This window comes from Scylla paramamosain, chromosome 6, assembly GCF_035594125.1.
Source record: "Scylla paramamosain isolate STU-SP2022 chromosome 6, ASM3559412v1, whole genome shotgun sequence".
Classification (NCBI taxonomy): domain Eukaryota; kingdom Metazoa; phylum Arthropoda; class Malacostraca; order Decapoda; family Portunidae; genus Scylla; species Scylla paramamosain.
In genome coordinates, this window is record NC_087156.1 from 26,481,997 (window position 1) to 26,496,996 (window position 15,000).

The 15,000-nt window shown below is 42.1% G+C and overlaps 2 protein-coding genes across 4 annotated transcripts in view; one reads left to right on the plus strand and one right to left on the minus strand.

The window, feature by feature from the left end:
• The window catches only part of LOC135101530 (synaptotagmin-15-like), a 101,859-nt gene that overhangs the window by 78,808 nt on the left and 8,051 nt on the right, over positions 1-15,000 (minus strand). The gene's annotated exons all lie outside the window — the stretch shown is intronic.
• LOC135101528 (uncharacterized) lies at positions 6,280-8,817 on the plus strand. 2 transcript variants are annotated; one of them, XM_064005617.1, is made up of 2 exons: positions 6,280-7,026; positions 8,007-8,817. In XM_064005617.1, exons 1-2 carry the CDS (start codon positions 6,484-6,486, stop codon positions 8,376-8,378), a joined length of 915 nt encoding a protein of 304 aa, XP_063861687.1. In that variant the 5' UTR covers positions 6,280-6,483; the 3' UTR covers positions 8,379-8,817. The 2 variants fall into 2 exon arrangements, 1 of the variants encoding a protein (XP_063861687.1); XR_010269297.1 differs by lacking the exon at positions 6,280-7,026 and adding an exon at positions 7,094-7,404.

A 15,000-nucleotide genomic window follows, 5' to 3' on the forward strand; every position in this document is an offset into this window, starting at 1 on the left:
GGCGAGGTTATGTCAACTTGCTGCCATATCTTTGTTCTCTTTCTGCTCCTGTTTCTCTCTCTCTTTTTTTTTTTTTTTTCGGTTTGTTTTTGTGATTTTTTTTCGTTACTTTTCTGTTTTTTGTAACCGCTACTACTGCTTCTACTGCTATTGTTACTGGTTTCTTTGTTTTTTGTAATCTTTCCCGCTCCTTTTCGTTTTTTTTTTTTTGTCTAAGTTTTGTTCTACTGCCACCACAACTTCTATTACTACTGCTACCATCACCACCACTACTGCTACTTTTATTGCTACTACTACAGATACTACCTACTCTAAATCTTTCCTCTCTTTTTCTCCTTCTTTTCTTTCGTAATATTTATTCTTATTTCTTTTTAACAACATCATCAACAACAACAACACCTATTACTACTACTGCTACAACCTCCACCACAACCGCAGCCACTACTACAACTATTACCGCTATTGATATCTGTTTCCTATTTTGTTTTCTTTCTTTCGTCTTTTTCTTCCTCTGTCCAATTAAAAAAAAACAAACACGTATTTCGAGGTCATTTTACGAAACGGACAAAGAATAAAGGTTAAAACTATTCTGATCTGAACTTTATTCTGACGGCCTGGCCTGGTCGCTCCCCCATACCCCAAACTCTCTCTCTCTCTCTCTCTCTCTCTCTCTCTCTCTCTCTCTCTCTCTCTCTCTCTCTCTCTCTCTCTCTCTCTCTCTCTCTCTCTCTCTCTCTCTCTCTCTCTCTCTCTCTCTCTCTCTCTCTCAGCACCGCCTTACTTTTCATCTGTACCGCTGAGAGAGAGAGAGAGAGAGAGAGAGAGAGAGAGAGAGAGAGAGAGAGAGAGAGAGAGAGAGAGAGACTAAATCCACCATCACAACCATTACCGTCACCACCCATCAACCACACACACACACACACACACACACACACACAGCAACAGGCGGAGTGAAGGAGATGAGGTCGCCGAGGGTAAGGCCGCGGCGCTAAAAGGGACGACGGTGATTAGAGGAACAATATATGGTTACGAAAGAGGGAAGTAGGGAAGGAAGGAGAGAGGGGAATGAAGAGAGGAGGAATTTCGAGGGACTTCTGCAGCCTACGTATTTACTTATGACCGCGGAAAACGAGGGGGAAAAAAAAGGGTCGTGGAGGGGGATGATAGAAAAGGAAGAAGAAATGAGGTCGGAGGAGAGGAGAAAAAACAAGGAGAGGAGATTAGGAAGTGATGGAGATGGGATAGTTAGGAGAGGAAGGGACGCAGGAAAGATGGGGTTGATTGAAGATGAAGGATGATGGGAAAGAGGAGAGAGGCAAGGACAGGAGGAAGATGAACACTGAGGGACGGACGTAAAGAGAGAGAGAGAGAGAGAGAGAGAGAGAGAGAGAGAGAGAGAGAGAGAGAGAGAGAGAGAGAGAGAGAGAGAGAGAGAGAGAGAGAGAGAGGGTTTGTTGTCTCATCAACTAGTTTGTCTGAGAATGAGGTCTTTGTGTGTGTGTGTGTGTGTGTGTGTGTGTGTGTGTGTGTGTGTGTGTGTGTGTGTGTGTGTGTGTGGCTCAGAGAGAGAGAGAGAGAGAGAGAGAGAGAGAGAGAGAGAGAGAGAGAGAGAGAGAGAGAGAGAGAGAGAGAGAGAGAGAGAGGGGGCTTGTTGTCTCATCAACTGGTTTGTCTGAGAATGAGGTCTTTGTGTGTGTGTGTGTGTGTGTGTGTGTGTGTGTGTGTGTGTGTGTGTGTGTGTGTGTGTGTGTGTGTGTGGCTCAGAGAGAGAGAGAGAGAGAGAGAGAGAGAGAGAGAGAGAGAGAGAGAGAGAGAGAGAGAGAGAGAGAGAGAGAGAGAGAGAGAAATTACTCGTGAATTCTCTAACAAAGGAGCCCGTGCGTGGCTAGAGAGAAAAAATGTGTGGCGGTGGTGGTGGTGGTGGTGGTGATGCTGATGATGGTGAGTGCCAGAGCGGCGTGGTGGTGGTGGTCGTGATGCTCATGGTGGTGAGTGTCAGAGCGGCGTGGTGGTGGTGGTGGTGGTGGTGGTGTATGATATCTTCAAACAACTATTTTTTTCCGCAAGTTATTTTTGTTTTGTCACTGGGACGAGATAGATAGACAGATAGACAGATAGATAGATAGATAGATAGATAGAGAGAGAGAGAGAGAGAGAGAGAGAGAGAGAGAGAGAGAGAGAGAGAGAGAGAGAGAGAGAGAGAGAGAGAATATGATCAAAACATATATTTCCAGCGTACATACTCGTACTTAAGAGAACAAGGGGAAAGATTAATAATGCGAGTACACTGCTCCAGCAAAATTCATGAACTACATCTTATTAAAACCACTAAACTATTTATCAAACCTTCTTCATCTATTCACGCAGTACAAAAAGTCGCAACGTAAATTAATTCACTACGAACATCTTCCAATTTCCATTACGTTAATTTTCCAAGACATCTACATTGTGTTCTTCAAAGTCTTCTTATGCCGCCTAGTTACACGACACTGGTTTCTACTCTTGCTCACTCTAATTTTCTTCATTTGACTAGTGCAAGAATCAGGCAGTATCTTCAGTCTTTCATCCTCTTCACATGTAAACTCTGGAACCCTCTGCCTGTTTCTGGTTTTCCTCCTTTCTGTGAACTGCGTGGCTTTAAAAAGACGAGTATCATGACACTTCCTGAGCTAAATCGGTTAACTTTTTTTTTGTATTCTTTCTTCAACTTTTTTGGAGAAGCAAGTTAAGCGCTTTTATTTCCGTTCTTTTGTGTCCTTGGCCGGTCTCTCTGACACGTAAAAAGTAATCGTTTTAAAAAAGTCAACTGAATGTGCTTTGTGATATATAATTCTTGTGACAGCAAATAAATTCTTGACCATCCTGCCTCCACGGAATTATTTAGGATGCTGATGCTGGTGGCTGATATCTTTGTATTGCTTTGCTCTCTCATGTTCCTCTGTTTTAAGGTACTGACGGTATAACATGTATCTAGATGTCCTTCCCAGCGCCAGAAACATTTTATGGATATAAGAACGTATGAAAATAAGGGAAACAGCAAGAAGCCATCAGACCTAGACGTGGCAGTCCCTTTGTAAAACCCACCCATTAGTTGTGTTACTTGCTTCCTTGCCTACACAACTTTCCTTCTGCAGAGTCAATGTCATTGATGTCGAGGCTATAGTGAGCTCTAAAGAGTAGATAATTATTCATGGATATTGATGAAACGTGGATACAGGTAGGTATGTTTCATACAGTTACTGCCACGTGTATGGCTATTAGTATTTCAGCAGATTGCCTCATGTTCTTACGCTCTTTTGTGGTTCTCATCTTTCCTACTAAGTCCTCGCCTGCGGCCTTCACTCTGGCTGATGTTTATTGTCCCAAGTTTGTTTATTTATTCTCCTCTGTGTATTCTCTTTCAGGATGCTGAAGGACGCGTCTATAAATCCCTCGGTCCTTTCACTGTCAGCAATTCATCTCTATAACAAGTCAGGCAAAGTCAGCCAGCTAGCTATTGCGTTTTGATGCAGAGGTCGCGGACTCATCTGAAAGGAGGGAAAAGAAAGAAAAAAAAAAAGAAAAGAAAAAAATGAAAAAATGAGGAGATGGTTGACTGGCTTCCTGGTTGACGTGTGGTAAGTGACTCAGCAAGGTGACAGAAGTGTGCCGTAATATAATTTTAGTCCTTATGTAATGATACGGTTGTTAGAGGAGTCCTTTGTAAAGCATTGTATATTATGAAAGCTATTGATTACTTTATAGTGTGTGTGTGTGTGTGTGTGTGTGTGTGTGTGTGTGTGTGTGTGTAAGTGGGTCGTCTTACTACGTAACACCACCACACCAGTGACCTGTAAACGGATATCAGTATGTCTGGCTTTCCCCAGCACGCGTGGAAGCACCCAGACTGGCCTGGAGGGAGGATGCAGCAACAAGTGGGTGAGGGAGAGACAGACAGGCGAGTGGGACGGGGAGGGAGGCTGGCGCGTGTGTGGCAGACTGACGGACGGACGGACGAGTGTGAGCTGTTTGTGAGCATCACACGAAGAAAAGGAGAGATACCGCATGACTTCCCATTAATTATGGTGAGAAGATACAGGCACTTGAAATAAAAACTCTCAATCCAGGAGGCGTTTTCTTTCATCCTGGCGCCGTTATACGGACTCTTGCGCTCTAAAGCTGACTCCTTCACAGATTCACCCTTATCTTCTTACGTGTTTCTGTGGTGATTCAAAGGAAAGGCCGGTGTATACGTGTTTTCCTGGTAAGACAGATCCTGTGCTCAACAAAGAGAAACGATGATTTGTTTGAGAAGCATTCCAATACACTGGTAGGAGCGCACACGTGACTCTTGGCTCACGCTTCTCTTGATCCCATGCTATTCACGAGTAAGAGTAACTGGCACCACACAGTATCATACACACACACACACAAAAAAAAAAAAAAAAAAAAAACAATAAACCAAACTATAATAAACTTGAAGAAGAATTATTTAAACAAATCGCGCTAGTTGGAGGATCGGTGGCATGGCAACATAAAGGTAACGAGAGAGAAGAGAGGGGCAGTAATACGTGCAATTGCCAAACGCAAATCATAAGGACAATAATAAAAGGAAAGACTACATGAACTAATGAGTACTTGAAAAAATAAATACAAATACAAATACAATAATAATACATCCTTAATCACTGAAGACTGTAAGACTTGTAACAAGGAGATAATTAAACACACACACACACACACACACACACACACACACACACACACACACACACACACACACAAGAAGAAGAAGAAGAAGAAGGAGTAAGACTTCAAAATAAGAGAATTAGTAAAACAAAAAAGTAAAAGAGAAGCAAAAAAAAAAAAGAAAAAAGGGAGGCGGCTACTTTATTGAACTATAAAGATAAAAAAACATATACACCAAGAAAAAAAAATCAATGTTATCTTTCATTTCGAGACCATGGAAACGAAATCCCGCTGGAGGCAAGAACCAAGGTGAAGGGAGATGTAGAGAGAGAGAGAGAGAGAGAGAGAGAGAGAGAGAGAGAGAGAGAGAGAGAGAGAGAGAGAGAGAGAGAGAGAGAGAGAGACCGGGATACAAAGACAAAGCACTCTCACCCCAGATATATCACTTTCCTCCTCCTCCTCCTCCTCCTCCTCCTCCTCCTTCTCCTCCTCCTCCACCCCTCCTGTCCTTTATCTCCTCTTATCCCCTTCCTCGTCCTTGCCTCTTCCTCTCATCCCCTCTCTGTGTCTCCCGAGTCGCCCTTTGCCGCAAACTCCATGAACTCTTGCTGCTCTCAGTGAGTGAGTGAATGAGTGAGTGAGTGAGTGGGAGAGTGAGTGAGTGACCTGCAAGCCCTTAACAACCAAGCATTCACTCATTCTTGCTTTAGTCCTCCATTCATTCCACTTCATTCCAGCCCTCTCATCAAGTCATCTTTCTACCTCTCAGCCATTCATTCCTTCAGTAAATTCTTACACTCTTCCTTGCATTCAGTCAAGTCAGTAAGGTTCCTGAAATCAACACCCTCCATCCACTCTCGTAATTTCCTGGTTCTCGTAAAGTTGAGTCTTTTCATTGGTCGTCGTTACAAGCCAACTCAACGTAACCTAAAAGCTCCATCCTTGAGTCAAGTCATCCATCCAGTCATCGTGTAGGTTAGTTTCTCAGTAAGTTATCAGGTCATCTAGTCAGACAAAGCCAGCTAGTCATCCACTCTTACTCTGTTGATCTACCATGACATATATCTAGGAGTGACCCAGTTGTGTCAACCAGCTAACCATACAGCCAATTAAATCAACCACCTAATTACCGAGTACAGACAGCCAGCCATTCAGCCACTAAAGTTAGCCAGCCAGTCACCCAGTCAGTTATATCAGAGAACCATCCTGCTAATACTTTTTTTTATCCTGAGTGGTCCCTTAACCCTAAATTACCGAATCTGATGGATTCGTCACACAACTTCTAGAGCGATTTCCTGGACCTCCAACATTTTTCTTCCCCCCGTGTCGATTCTGACGGATCTGGCAGGCTTCGCGCCACTCTTTGGAAATCGCACACCCTGATTGGATACCCGACAACCGAGTTCTGCTCAGTACCACGTACATATCACATGTGGCTAGAGCTGGCCACTTTCTTCTAGCCATGGATGAAGTATCAGGCAAGCCAGCTGTATGATTAAATTATATGTTGTAGTTAAGTGGCTGTAGATCTTACTAACCTGTCCCATATGGTATTAGTTGCAAAATATAAGTAAAACAGGTTATTAAATGTCTGATACTGTTATAATTGTTACTACCAAAGTACTACTTGTCATTCACTGCTTCATGTATTGGTTTATGTATTAGTTCATACTAGTTGATTTCGGAAGCTTCTCTCTGTATGGAGCCAGTTCAGCTCCAGCCGGCAAGCGGGTAGCCGCTCCTTAATACATTGTTACCCCTGGAGTCCATCTCTTACTACGTCTCAATCCTGCAGTTATTACATTGGCGACGAGGATGGGATTTATTGGCAAAGTAGAAGAATTTAACCAGGATGCCGAGGTGTGGACTCAATATGTGGAGCGGCTGGAGCATTTTTTTGAAGCCAACGACATTATTGAAGAGAAACCGATTGCTTTCGCATCCCGATCCCTGAGCATAGCTGAACGCAAGTATGCTCAGGTAGAGAAAGAAGGTTTGGCAATAATATTTGGTGTTAAGAAATTTCATAATTACTTGTATGGCCGCCATTTTGAGATCATTTCAGACCATCAGCCACTTAAAAGTCTGTTTAATGAAACTCGCCCAGTGCCTGTGATGGCATCAAGTCGTATCCAACGCTGGGCGCTAACACTATCGGCGTATGAATACACTATCACCCACAAACCAGGGAAAAATATAGTACATGCTGATGGGTTGAGTCGCCTTCCTCTCCCTGAATTCCCCAAGGTGACTCCAGTCCCCGGTGATGTGGTATGCGTGTTGGAGAGACTAGACCAGACACCCGTCACGTCGAGAGAGTTAAGGCAATGGACGGATAAGGACTCAACACTCTCGAAGGTAAGAGATCACATTCTGTACGGTTGGCCTGGACATATAGCAGAGGAAACACTTCAGCCTTTTTTAGAAGGAGGCACGAATTAAGTGTCCAAGATGGAATAATTTTGTGGGGATCAAGAGTGGTGGTGCCTCAGATAGCTAGAAAAAATGTGTTGGCTGAGCTACATGCAACGCATCCAGGAGTCTCGCGCATGAAAGGTATTGCGCGTAGTCATGTGTGGTGGCCCAATATAGATAAAGATGTTGAGTCAACAGTACAACTATGTTCACAGTGCCAACAAGTGAGAAATCTTCCCCCAGACGCTCCTTTGCAGCCATGGGAGTGGCCACTAAAACCCTGGTCCAGGTTACATTTGGATTACGCTGGGCCGTTTATGGGTAAGATGTTCCTCGTCATCATAGATGCCCATTCCAAATGGATGGATGTTCACGCTACACAGTCAGCCACTTCATCTATAACTATTGAAAAGTTGCAAGTTACATTCGGGTCACAAGGACTACCTGACACGGTGGTAACAGATAATGGTACCAATTTTTGTAGCGAAGAGTTTGAAGCTTTCTTAAAACAAAATGGTATCATTCACATAAAGACATCTCCCTACCATCCAGCATCCAATGGGTTGGCGGAAAAGGCAGTTCAAATTTTTAAAAATTCTCTTAAAAGATTAACAGGAGGCTCATTGGAATCCAGAATTAGCAAGTTTCTGTTACGGTATCGAGTAACACCTCAGACTACCACAGGAGTTTCCCCTGCTGAGCTTTTAGTGGGAAGAAAATTAAAAACTTGTTTAGACTTACTGCATCCAGATGTCCAGGATAGAGTTATGAAGAAGCAAGAAATGCAAAAGTACTACCATGATCAGAAAGCGCGGCATAGGGAATTTAAAGTGGGAGAATTAGTTTATGTAGTAAACTTTTCTCCAGGGAAAAAATGGCTATCAGGCGTAATTGTCCAAAAATCCGGTCCTGTTTCTTTCAAGGTGCAGTTGCTAGATGGGAGGACTGTACGACGTCATCTCGACTATGTGAGGAGAAGAGTAAGCATAGAGGGCGAGACGGTTAACGCAGATGATGCCATACCACCTCCCATGGACCTCACAAATGGAGCAGGAATTCAGAAACATGGTTCGGCACCGGCAGGCAGCGTGTCGCCCCTAAAGGCAGGAGTTTCGAAGCAGTCCGGAGCACACAACAGCAACGCGCCGGATCAAATTCAAGAACGAGAGTTAACCTCAAGTCAAGAGTTCGAACCTGGATTGCCGCCACAACAGCAGCCGTTGGAGAGGGAAACACTGCGCCGTTCTGAGAGACTGCGCCAGAAGCCAGATCGTTTGCAGATAGCTTGGAAATAAAATGTTAGGTCTCTTGCTTCACTTGTGTTAACTATTTTAATTGTTGGAGTTTTGTATTACTTTTGCTAGTTTTAGTTACTATGTTTATTTTGTTTTTTGTCTCGTGTTTGCGGGTTTTAGCGTTTCTTATAACTTGTATCGAATATTTTTTTTTTTTCTAGTCTTTCTAATTGATAAGTTTTAGTATCTTCTGTATCTTTTTTAACATTTTGGTTGTAAACTTGATTTTATGGTTTCTAACCTGAGTTTTTTTTTTTTAAAAAAAGGGAGGAGTGTTATAATTGTTACTACCAAAGTACTACTTGTCATTCACTGCTTCATGTATTGGTTTATGTATTAGTTCATACTAGTTGATTTCGGAAGCTTCTCTCTGTATGGAGCCAGTTCAGCTCCAGCCGGCAAGCGGGTAGCCGCTCCTTAATACATTGTTACCCCTGGAGTCCATCTCTTACTACGTCTCAATCCTGCAGTTATTACAGATACAAATTCGTGTTATTAGGCAAAATTTTTCTGTGGATTTATAATTTGGGTGTATTGTCCTTTTTTTTCGACATAACCTGCAAATAAGAGACTTAAATATCTTAAGATAATCCATATATTGCAAGGATAGTTCATAATATAACCTAGGGTGTGTATTACTTATGTTCTTTAGAATACAGCCTAGCCTTGGCTTCTATCTATATAGTGACGTAATAGTAGAAATAATATATAATAATAATAATAATAATAATAATAATAATGATAATGATAATAATAATGATAATAATAATAATAATAATAATAATAATAAATATAATAATAATGAAATAATAATAATAATAAAATTATGGTAATAACAGCAACAACAACAACAACAACAACAATAAAACAAAAACAACAACAACAACAACAATAACAACAACAACAACAACAACAATAATAATATCAATAGTGTACATTATTACTATTATTAGTGTTATTATTTTCATTATTATTATTATTATTATTATTATTATTATTATTATTATTATTATTATTATTATTATTATTATTATTAGTGGTAGTAGTAGCAGTAGTGGTAGGAGTGGTAGTAGTAGTAGTAGTAGTAGTAGTAGTAGTAGTAGTAGTAGTAGTAGTAGTAGTAGCAGCAGCAGCAGCAGCAGCAGCAGCAGTAGTAGTAGTAGTGGTGGTGGTAGTAGTAGTAGTACTACTAGTAGTAGTGGTAGTACTACAAATAGTAGTCGTAGTAGTAGTAGTAGTAGTAGTAGTAGTATAGTTTTATTATTACTATTATTATTTTAATTGTAATTATTATGACTATAATTATTATTATTTCTAATGCATAATCATCATAGCAATTATTATTACTATTATTTTCTATATCATAATGCTTTTCAGGTTTATGTAAAAGCTATCAGCTGCAGTGCATATAAGGAGAGATCCAGAATTATGCACATGGAACAAGACAAAACTGAGAATGATGGGTCATCAGATAGTATTGAAGATGAATCCCCTCGCCTCAGTATCTTCTTATCTTACTTTATATATATATATATATATATATATATATATATATATATATATATATATATATATATATATATATATATATATATATATATATATATATATATATATATATATATATATATATATATATATATATATATATATATATATATATATATATATATACATATATATATATATACATATATATATACATATATATATATATATATATATATATATATATATATATATATATATATATATATATATATATATATATATATACATTCATTTACTTATTTATTTATTAAGTCAGTCATCCAACCATCCAGCTCTATTTAACCTTTTAGTCGGTCAACCACTGAGTCAGTTCACAACTAAGGAGACATCACCAAGTTAGTATGTCGGCTAAACTAACCAGCCAGCCAGACAGCCAGCCAGTCAGCCAGCCAGCCAGGCAAATAGACGCGCCAAGACGCCCCGCACAACCTGTCCAACCGACACTTCACGGAATAAGGGACGCGAGGGACAGACAGGCAGACGGTCGGTACCTCAGAGCCTCAGTTCCCCCTTCTTCACGCACAAGCCACGCACGCACCACCTCCCCTCTTCCTCCCCTAAGCTGTCGGGGACGTCCGGGGGGAAATGACGCCGGAATTTTCCCTTTTGGACTCTCAGATCTGTGGGAGATGCTTTGATGGCTGGCTCGCGTCCTCCACTTCTCTCCTCCACACTCTGCAATCCTTCTCCTCGTCCTTCTCCTTCTCTTTCTTATACTTTATCCTCATAAAGCCTCTTTTCTTGCATTGTCTCGTTCTGAGTTCCGTTTCTGTCTCCATCTGGTTGTTTACTGTTTGTATCTGTCCCTCCGTCTGTCTGAATGTCTGTCTGTGTGTGTGTGTGTGTCTATCGTCCTTTCTGTTTTGTCTTTGTGTATCGTCATGTCTCTCTCTCTCTCTCTCTCTCTCTCTCTCTCTCTCTCTCTCTCTCTCTCTCTCTCTCTCTCTCTCTCTCTCTCTCTCTCTCTCTCTCTTTGTGTGACATATCTTTCAGCCTTTTCTACCTTTCCTGTCTCTCTATAATATATCATACTATTAATCTTTATCTAAACGAGTATCAAAAACATTTCATAATATCATAAAGAGGATATAAAAAAAGAAGGAAAAATTCTATTCATGTCAATATCTACTCGTACTTTTTCTTCCATTGGCGTATTTCTAATAATCTTCCACGACCTTCCTTCCTTCCTCCCCTCCTCGTTCTCTCTCTCTCTCTCTCACCCGCCTCCCGCTTCCCGCTCGCAACCTCGATAGCCCCGGCATCATGGCCACCCTTATGGTCTTAAGTACCGGGGTCAGTATTCTCGTTCCTCGTCTGTCACATTCTTTCCCTCGTTAACTCCCACTATCGCCGCCGCCGCCACCACCACCACCATCACCACCACCACCCACCATACTACTCTTGCATACAACAACAATTACTACTACTACAACAACAACAACAACAACTACTACTACTACTAATACTACTACTACTACTACTATGATGCAACCCTCAGTCCACCGTAACCGTGACTATTCCATCACCACTACGTACTACATCACCACGTCACCTCTATTTCTATATACAAATACCATCTTGGCAGTCATCATTTCCATTACATTGCTTGGATGATACATTAGTCTCTCTCTCTCTCTCTCTCTCTCTCTCTCTCTCTCTCTCTCTCTCTCTCTCTCTCTCTCTCTCTCTCTCTCTCACCTGTTGAACCTTCTTTGAGAGCACCTAATTATACCTCACCTTGATACTGAAAAGGCAGCGAGGTGAGCAGCTGAGTGAGAGCGGCGTGGTGCAGAATGTGACAGGAAACGTGGCTAAACTAAGGAATGTGGTTAAATTGCAGTTGTGGTTGATATAGAAATGTGGCTGGCTAAGGTGTGGGTCCGGGTGTAGTGTGGGCGAAGCTTTAGGTGTGGCTGGGAATGTGGTGATATAGTGAACATGGCTGAGGTGAGGCTTGCGATGTGGTTAACCCTTTCACTACTATTTGGTACATTCCTTTTTCTTAATTGGTAATCACTCGGAGACATCTTTACTTAATCTATAGCGACCTTCAATCTTTGAACCGGATAGCAATTGCAAAATCTATTCTTTTTTCATGCCCTGCCTTCTTGTAGATGCCTATAAAAATTTCACGCATTACTTCTGGTGCTGTTCATTGTTCCGTATCGCAGTGAAAGGGTTAATGAAGAGGGTGTAAGCTAGGAGATATGATTAGAGTCAGCCTGGGGAAGTAGTCGCGATGTGGCTGAAGTGGCTATAAAGAAGCGTGTCATGTAGTGTATCTTGGACTGCTGATGAGAAAATTTGTTAGGAGGTGTGGCTTATAATGAGGGTGAGCAGAGGGTGTGGCTCGGGTGTGGTGGCAGGGCGTGTGTGATGGCGGGGGTGAGGGTGTGACAAGGCCCTACTGGAAGCACAAATATTAAGATCATCATTTTTTTTTTCGCTTAAGAGGATTTGCAGCAAAATTACCGAACCTCACTACCACATCCCTCTCTCTCTCTCTCTCTCTCTCTCTCTCTCTCTCTCTCTCTCTCTCTCTCTCTTAACCTCCTTTCATGTCCTCCTTTCCAGTGCTTTCCCGGATTATCCTTTTATATTCATGTTTTTCCATTCCGATTTATCTCCTTTCCTTCCCTTTTCTTGCGTTGAGTTTCTGGAACACTTCTGCTTTTACTTTTATCATGTTTTCTCACGTCTCCCCCTTCTTTTCTCCTGTTTTTTGTTCTGGTTCGTTCTTGCGTGTATTTCTCTACTCACCCTCCTCTCTCTCTCTCTCTCTCTCTCTCTCTCTCTCTCTCTCTCTCTCTCTCTCTCTCTCTCTCTCTCTCTCTCTCTCTCTCTCTGTCTGTCCGTCTTCTCCATATTTTTTATATTCTCTTCGTCTCCCTTTCGTTGTAATCTCATTTTGGATTTTACCTCGTTCCTATTTTTTTAACCAGGGAATTCCTCTTCTCGTCATTTCGTCCTCTCTCTCTCTCTCTCTCTCTCTCTCTCTCTCTCTCTCTCTCTCTCTCTGGGAAAGTAAGTGATAACCAAACACACACACAACACTGAAGCTGCAACTAACGAACTGAAAACCTACATAGGTAATGTGCAATCGACAAAGACATCTCCATCTGCTCTCTCTCTCTCTCTCTCTCTCTCTCTCTCTCTCTCTCTCTCTCTCTCTCTCTCTCTCTCTCTTTCTGGGGTTCCACTTTTTCACTACGTAATAGAAACTCGTCCTGCTGACACGCGGAGCAGCTTAGTCTAAGGGATGACAGGACAGGTAGGGAATTAGTTTCTCTCTCTCTCTCTCTCTCTCTCTCTCTCTCTCTCTCTCTCTCTCTCTCTCTCTCTCTCTCTCTGGATGGGTGGATGAAAGATAGATGAAAAATCGCGCCCCGCCGGGAACCATTTACCTGTAGTTAGCAAGTCAGTGGGGCTTCCGTCCCTTGTAAGCCCCGGTGATGAGGGAACATAAGGAAACGAAGTAAGAGGATGCGAATGAATAAGAGAAGGAAGGAGTGAGACAAAGGATAGGCAAGAGGGAACGGGAAGGAAGGAAGAGAGGAAGGAAGGAGGGAAGGAGGACAAGGAGAAAGAGGAGGAGGATGAGGAGGAGCAGAAGGAGAAGAACAAGGAGGAAGGGAAGGAAAAACAAGGAAACGGAGTGAGGTATGACAAAACAAAAGTAAAGAAGATGGAAAACACACGAGGAGGAGGAAGAAGATTTGGAAGATGGAAAGAAGGAAGGAAATAAGAAACTGGAAATATGCAAGGAGGATGGCGGAAGGAAGAGAAGGAAGAAACGGAAGAAGAGAAGCAGAAGAAAGAGGAAGAGGAAGAAGAGAAGAAAGAGGAATAAGACCAGGAGAACGAGGACAAGGACGAACGAAGAGGAGGAAGAGGAGGAAGCACAAAGTGAGACAATAACATGATGCAGGGGAACAAAGGCGAACAGAAGGAGATGAAAGGCTACAGAAGAGAACAACAGGAGGAGGAGGAGGAGGAGGAGGAGGAGGAGGAGGAGGAGGAGGAGGAGGAGGAGGGTTGAATTTAACTGCTGACACGCCACAGTTGGAGTCTGAAGCGTTAGAGAGAGAGAGAGAGAGAGAGAGAGAGAGAGAGAGAGAGAGAGAGAGAGAGAGAGAGAGAGAGAGAGAGAGAGAGAGAGAGAGAGAGAGACATCCAGTGCATTAGTTAAACCTTTCTCTCCTCACTGGCTGCGCTTAATACGGTGTAGGTGAAGTTCCCGGCCACTATCGGTCAATAATCTGATTGGGACGAAATCTATTATGCATGCATCTGTCATCGCCCGCCGCACTGATGCCTGGGTGCCCGTTTTCTGTTGGGTGAAGGTGGTAAGGGATAGGGGGCTACAGGAGGAGGAAAAGGTGGATGTTGATTGTCATGTGTATTTCAGAGTAAGGATGCGTCATATAGGGGGTGAGAGAGAGAGAGAGAGAGAGAGAGAGAGAGAGAGAGAGAGAGAGAGAGAGAGAGAGAGAGAGAGAGAGAGAGAGAGAGAGAGAGAGAGAGATGCGTGAAGGACCTTTGCTATCTTTTAATGAAGTAGTCTTATCTCTCGGTCTGATTGCGCCGCAGAAATACATCGTTTATCTAAGGAAATTAAAGATTGACAAAGGCTGCTCGCTCGCCACTCTCTTTCTTCCCCCCTCCACCTCTCTCTCTCTCTCTCTCTCTCTCTCTCTCTCTCTCTCTCTCTCTCTCTCTCTCTCTCTCTCTCTCTCTGTCCTTTTAAACCTACGTGAATTTCAGTTTTCTTTTTTTTCTTTTTTTTTCTTTTTTTGCAGTCATTTCTCTTTCATGTTTTTTTTTCCTAGTCATATTCGCTCATCTATAAGTTTTCCTTTATTTTTTCCCTTCTCTCTCTTTCGTGTAACCTCATTTCAGTTTTCTTTTTCTTTGTGCTTTTATTTTACTCTCTCTCTCTCTCTCTCTCTCTCTCTCTCTCTCTCTCTCTCTCTCTCTCTCTCTCTCTCTCTCTCTCTCTTCGGCAAAGTCCTCCACAAACGTATACTGATTAAACTAAAATCACATGGTATCCAAGGCGACGTGATGAGAT

Bases quoted from the DNA above. Each gene is read 5' to 3' on its own strand.
- LOC135101528 (XM_064005617.1), top strand. From the start codon at position 6,484: ATGGGATTTATTGGCAAAGTAGAAGAATTTAACCAGGATGCCGAGGTG. The intron at 7,027-8,006 runs GTAAGAGATCAC...GTTTCTTTCAAG, and splicing joins AGGACTCAACACTCTCGAAG to GTGCAGTTGCTAGATGGGAG.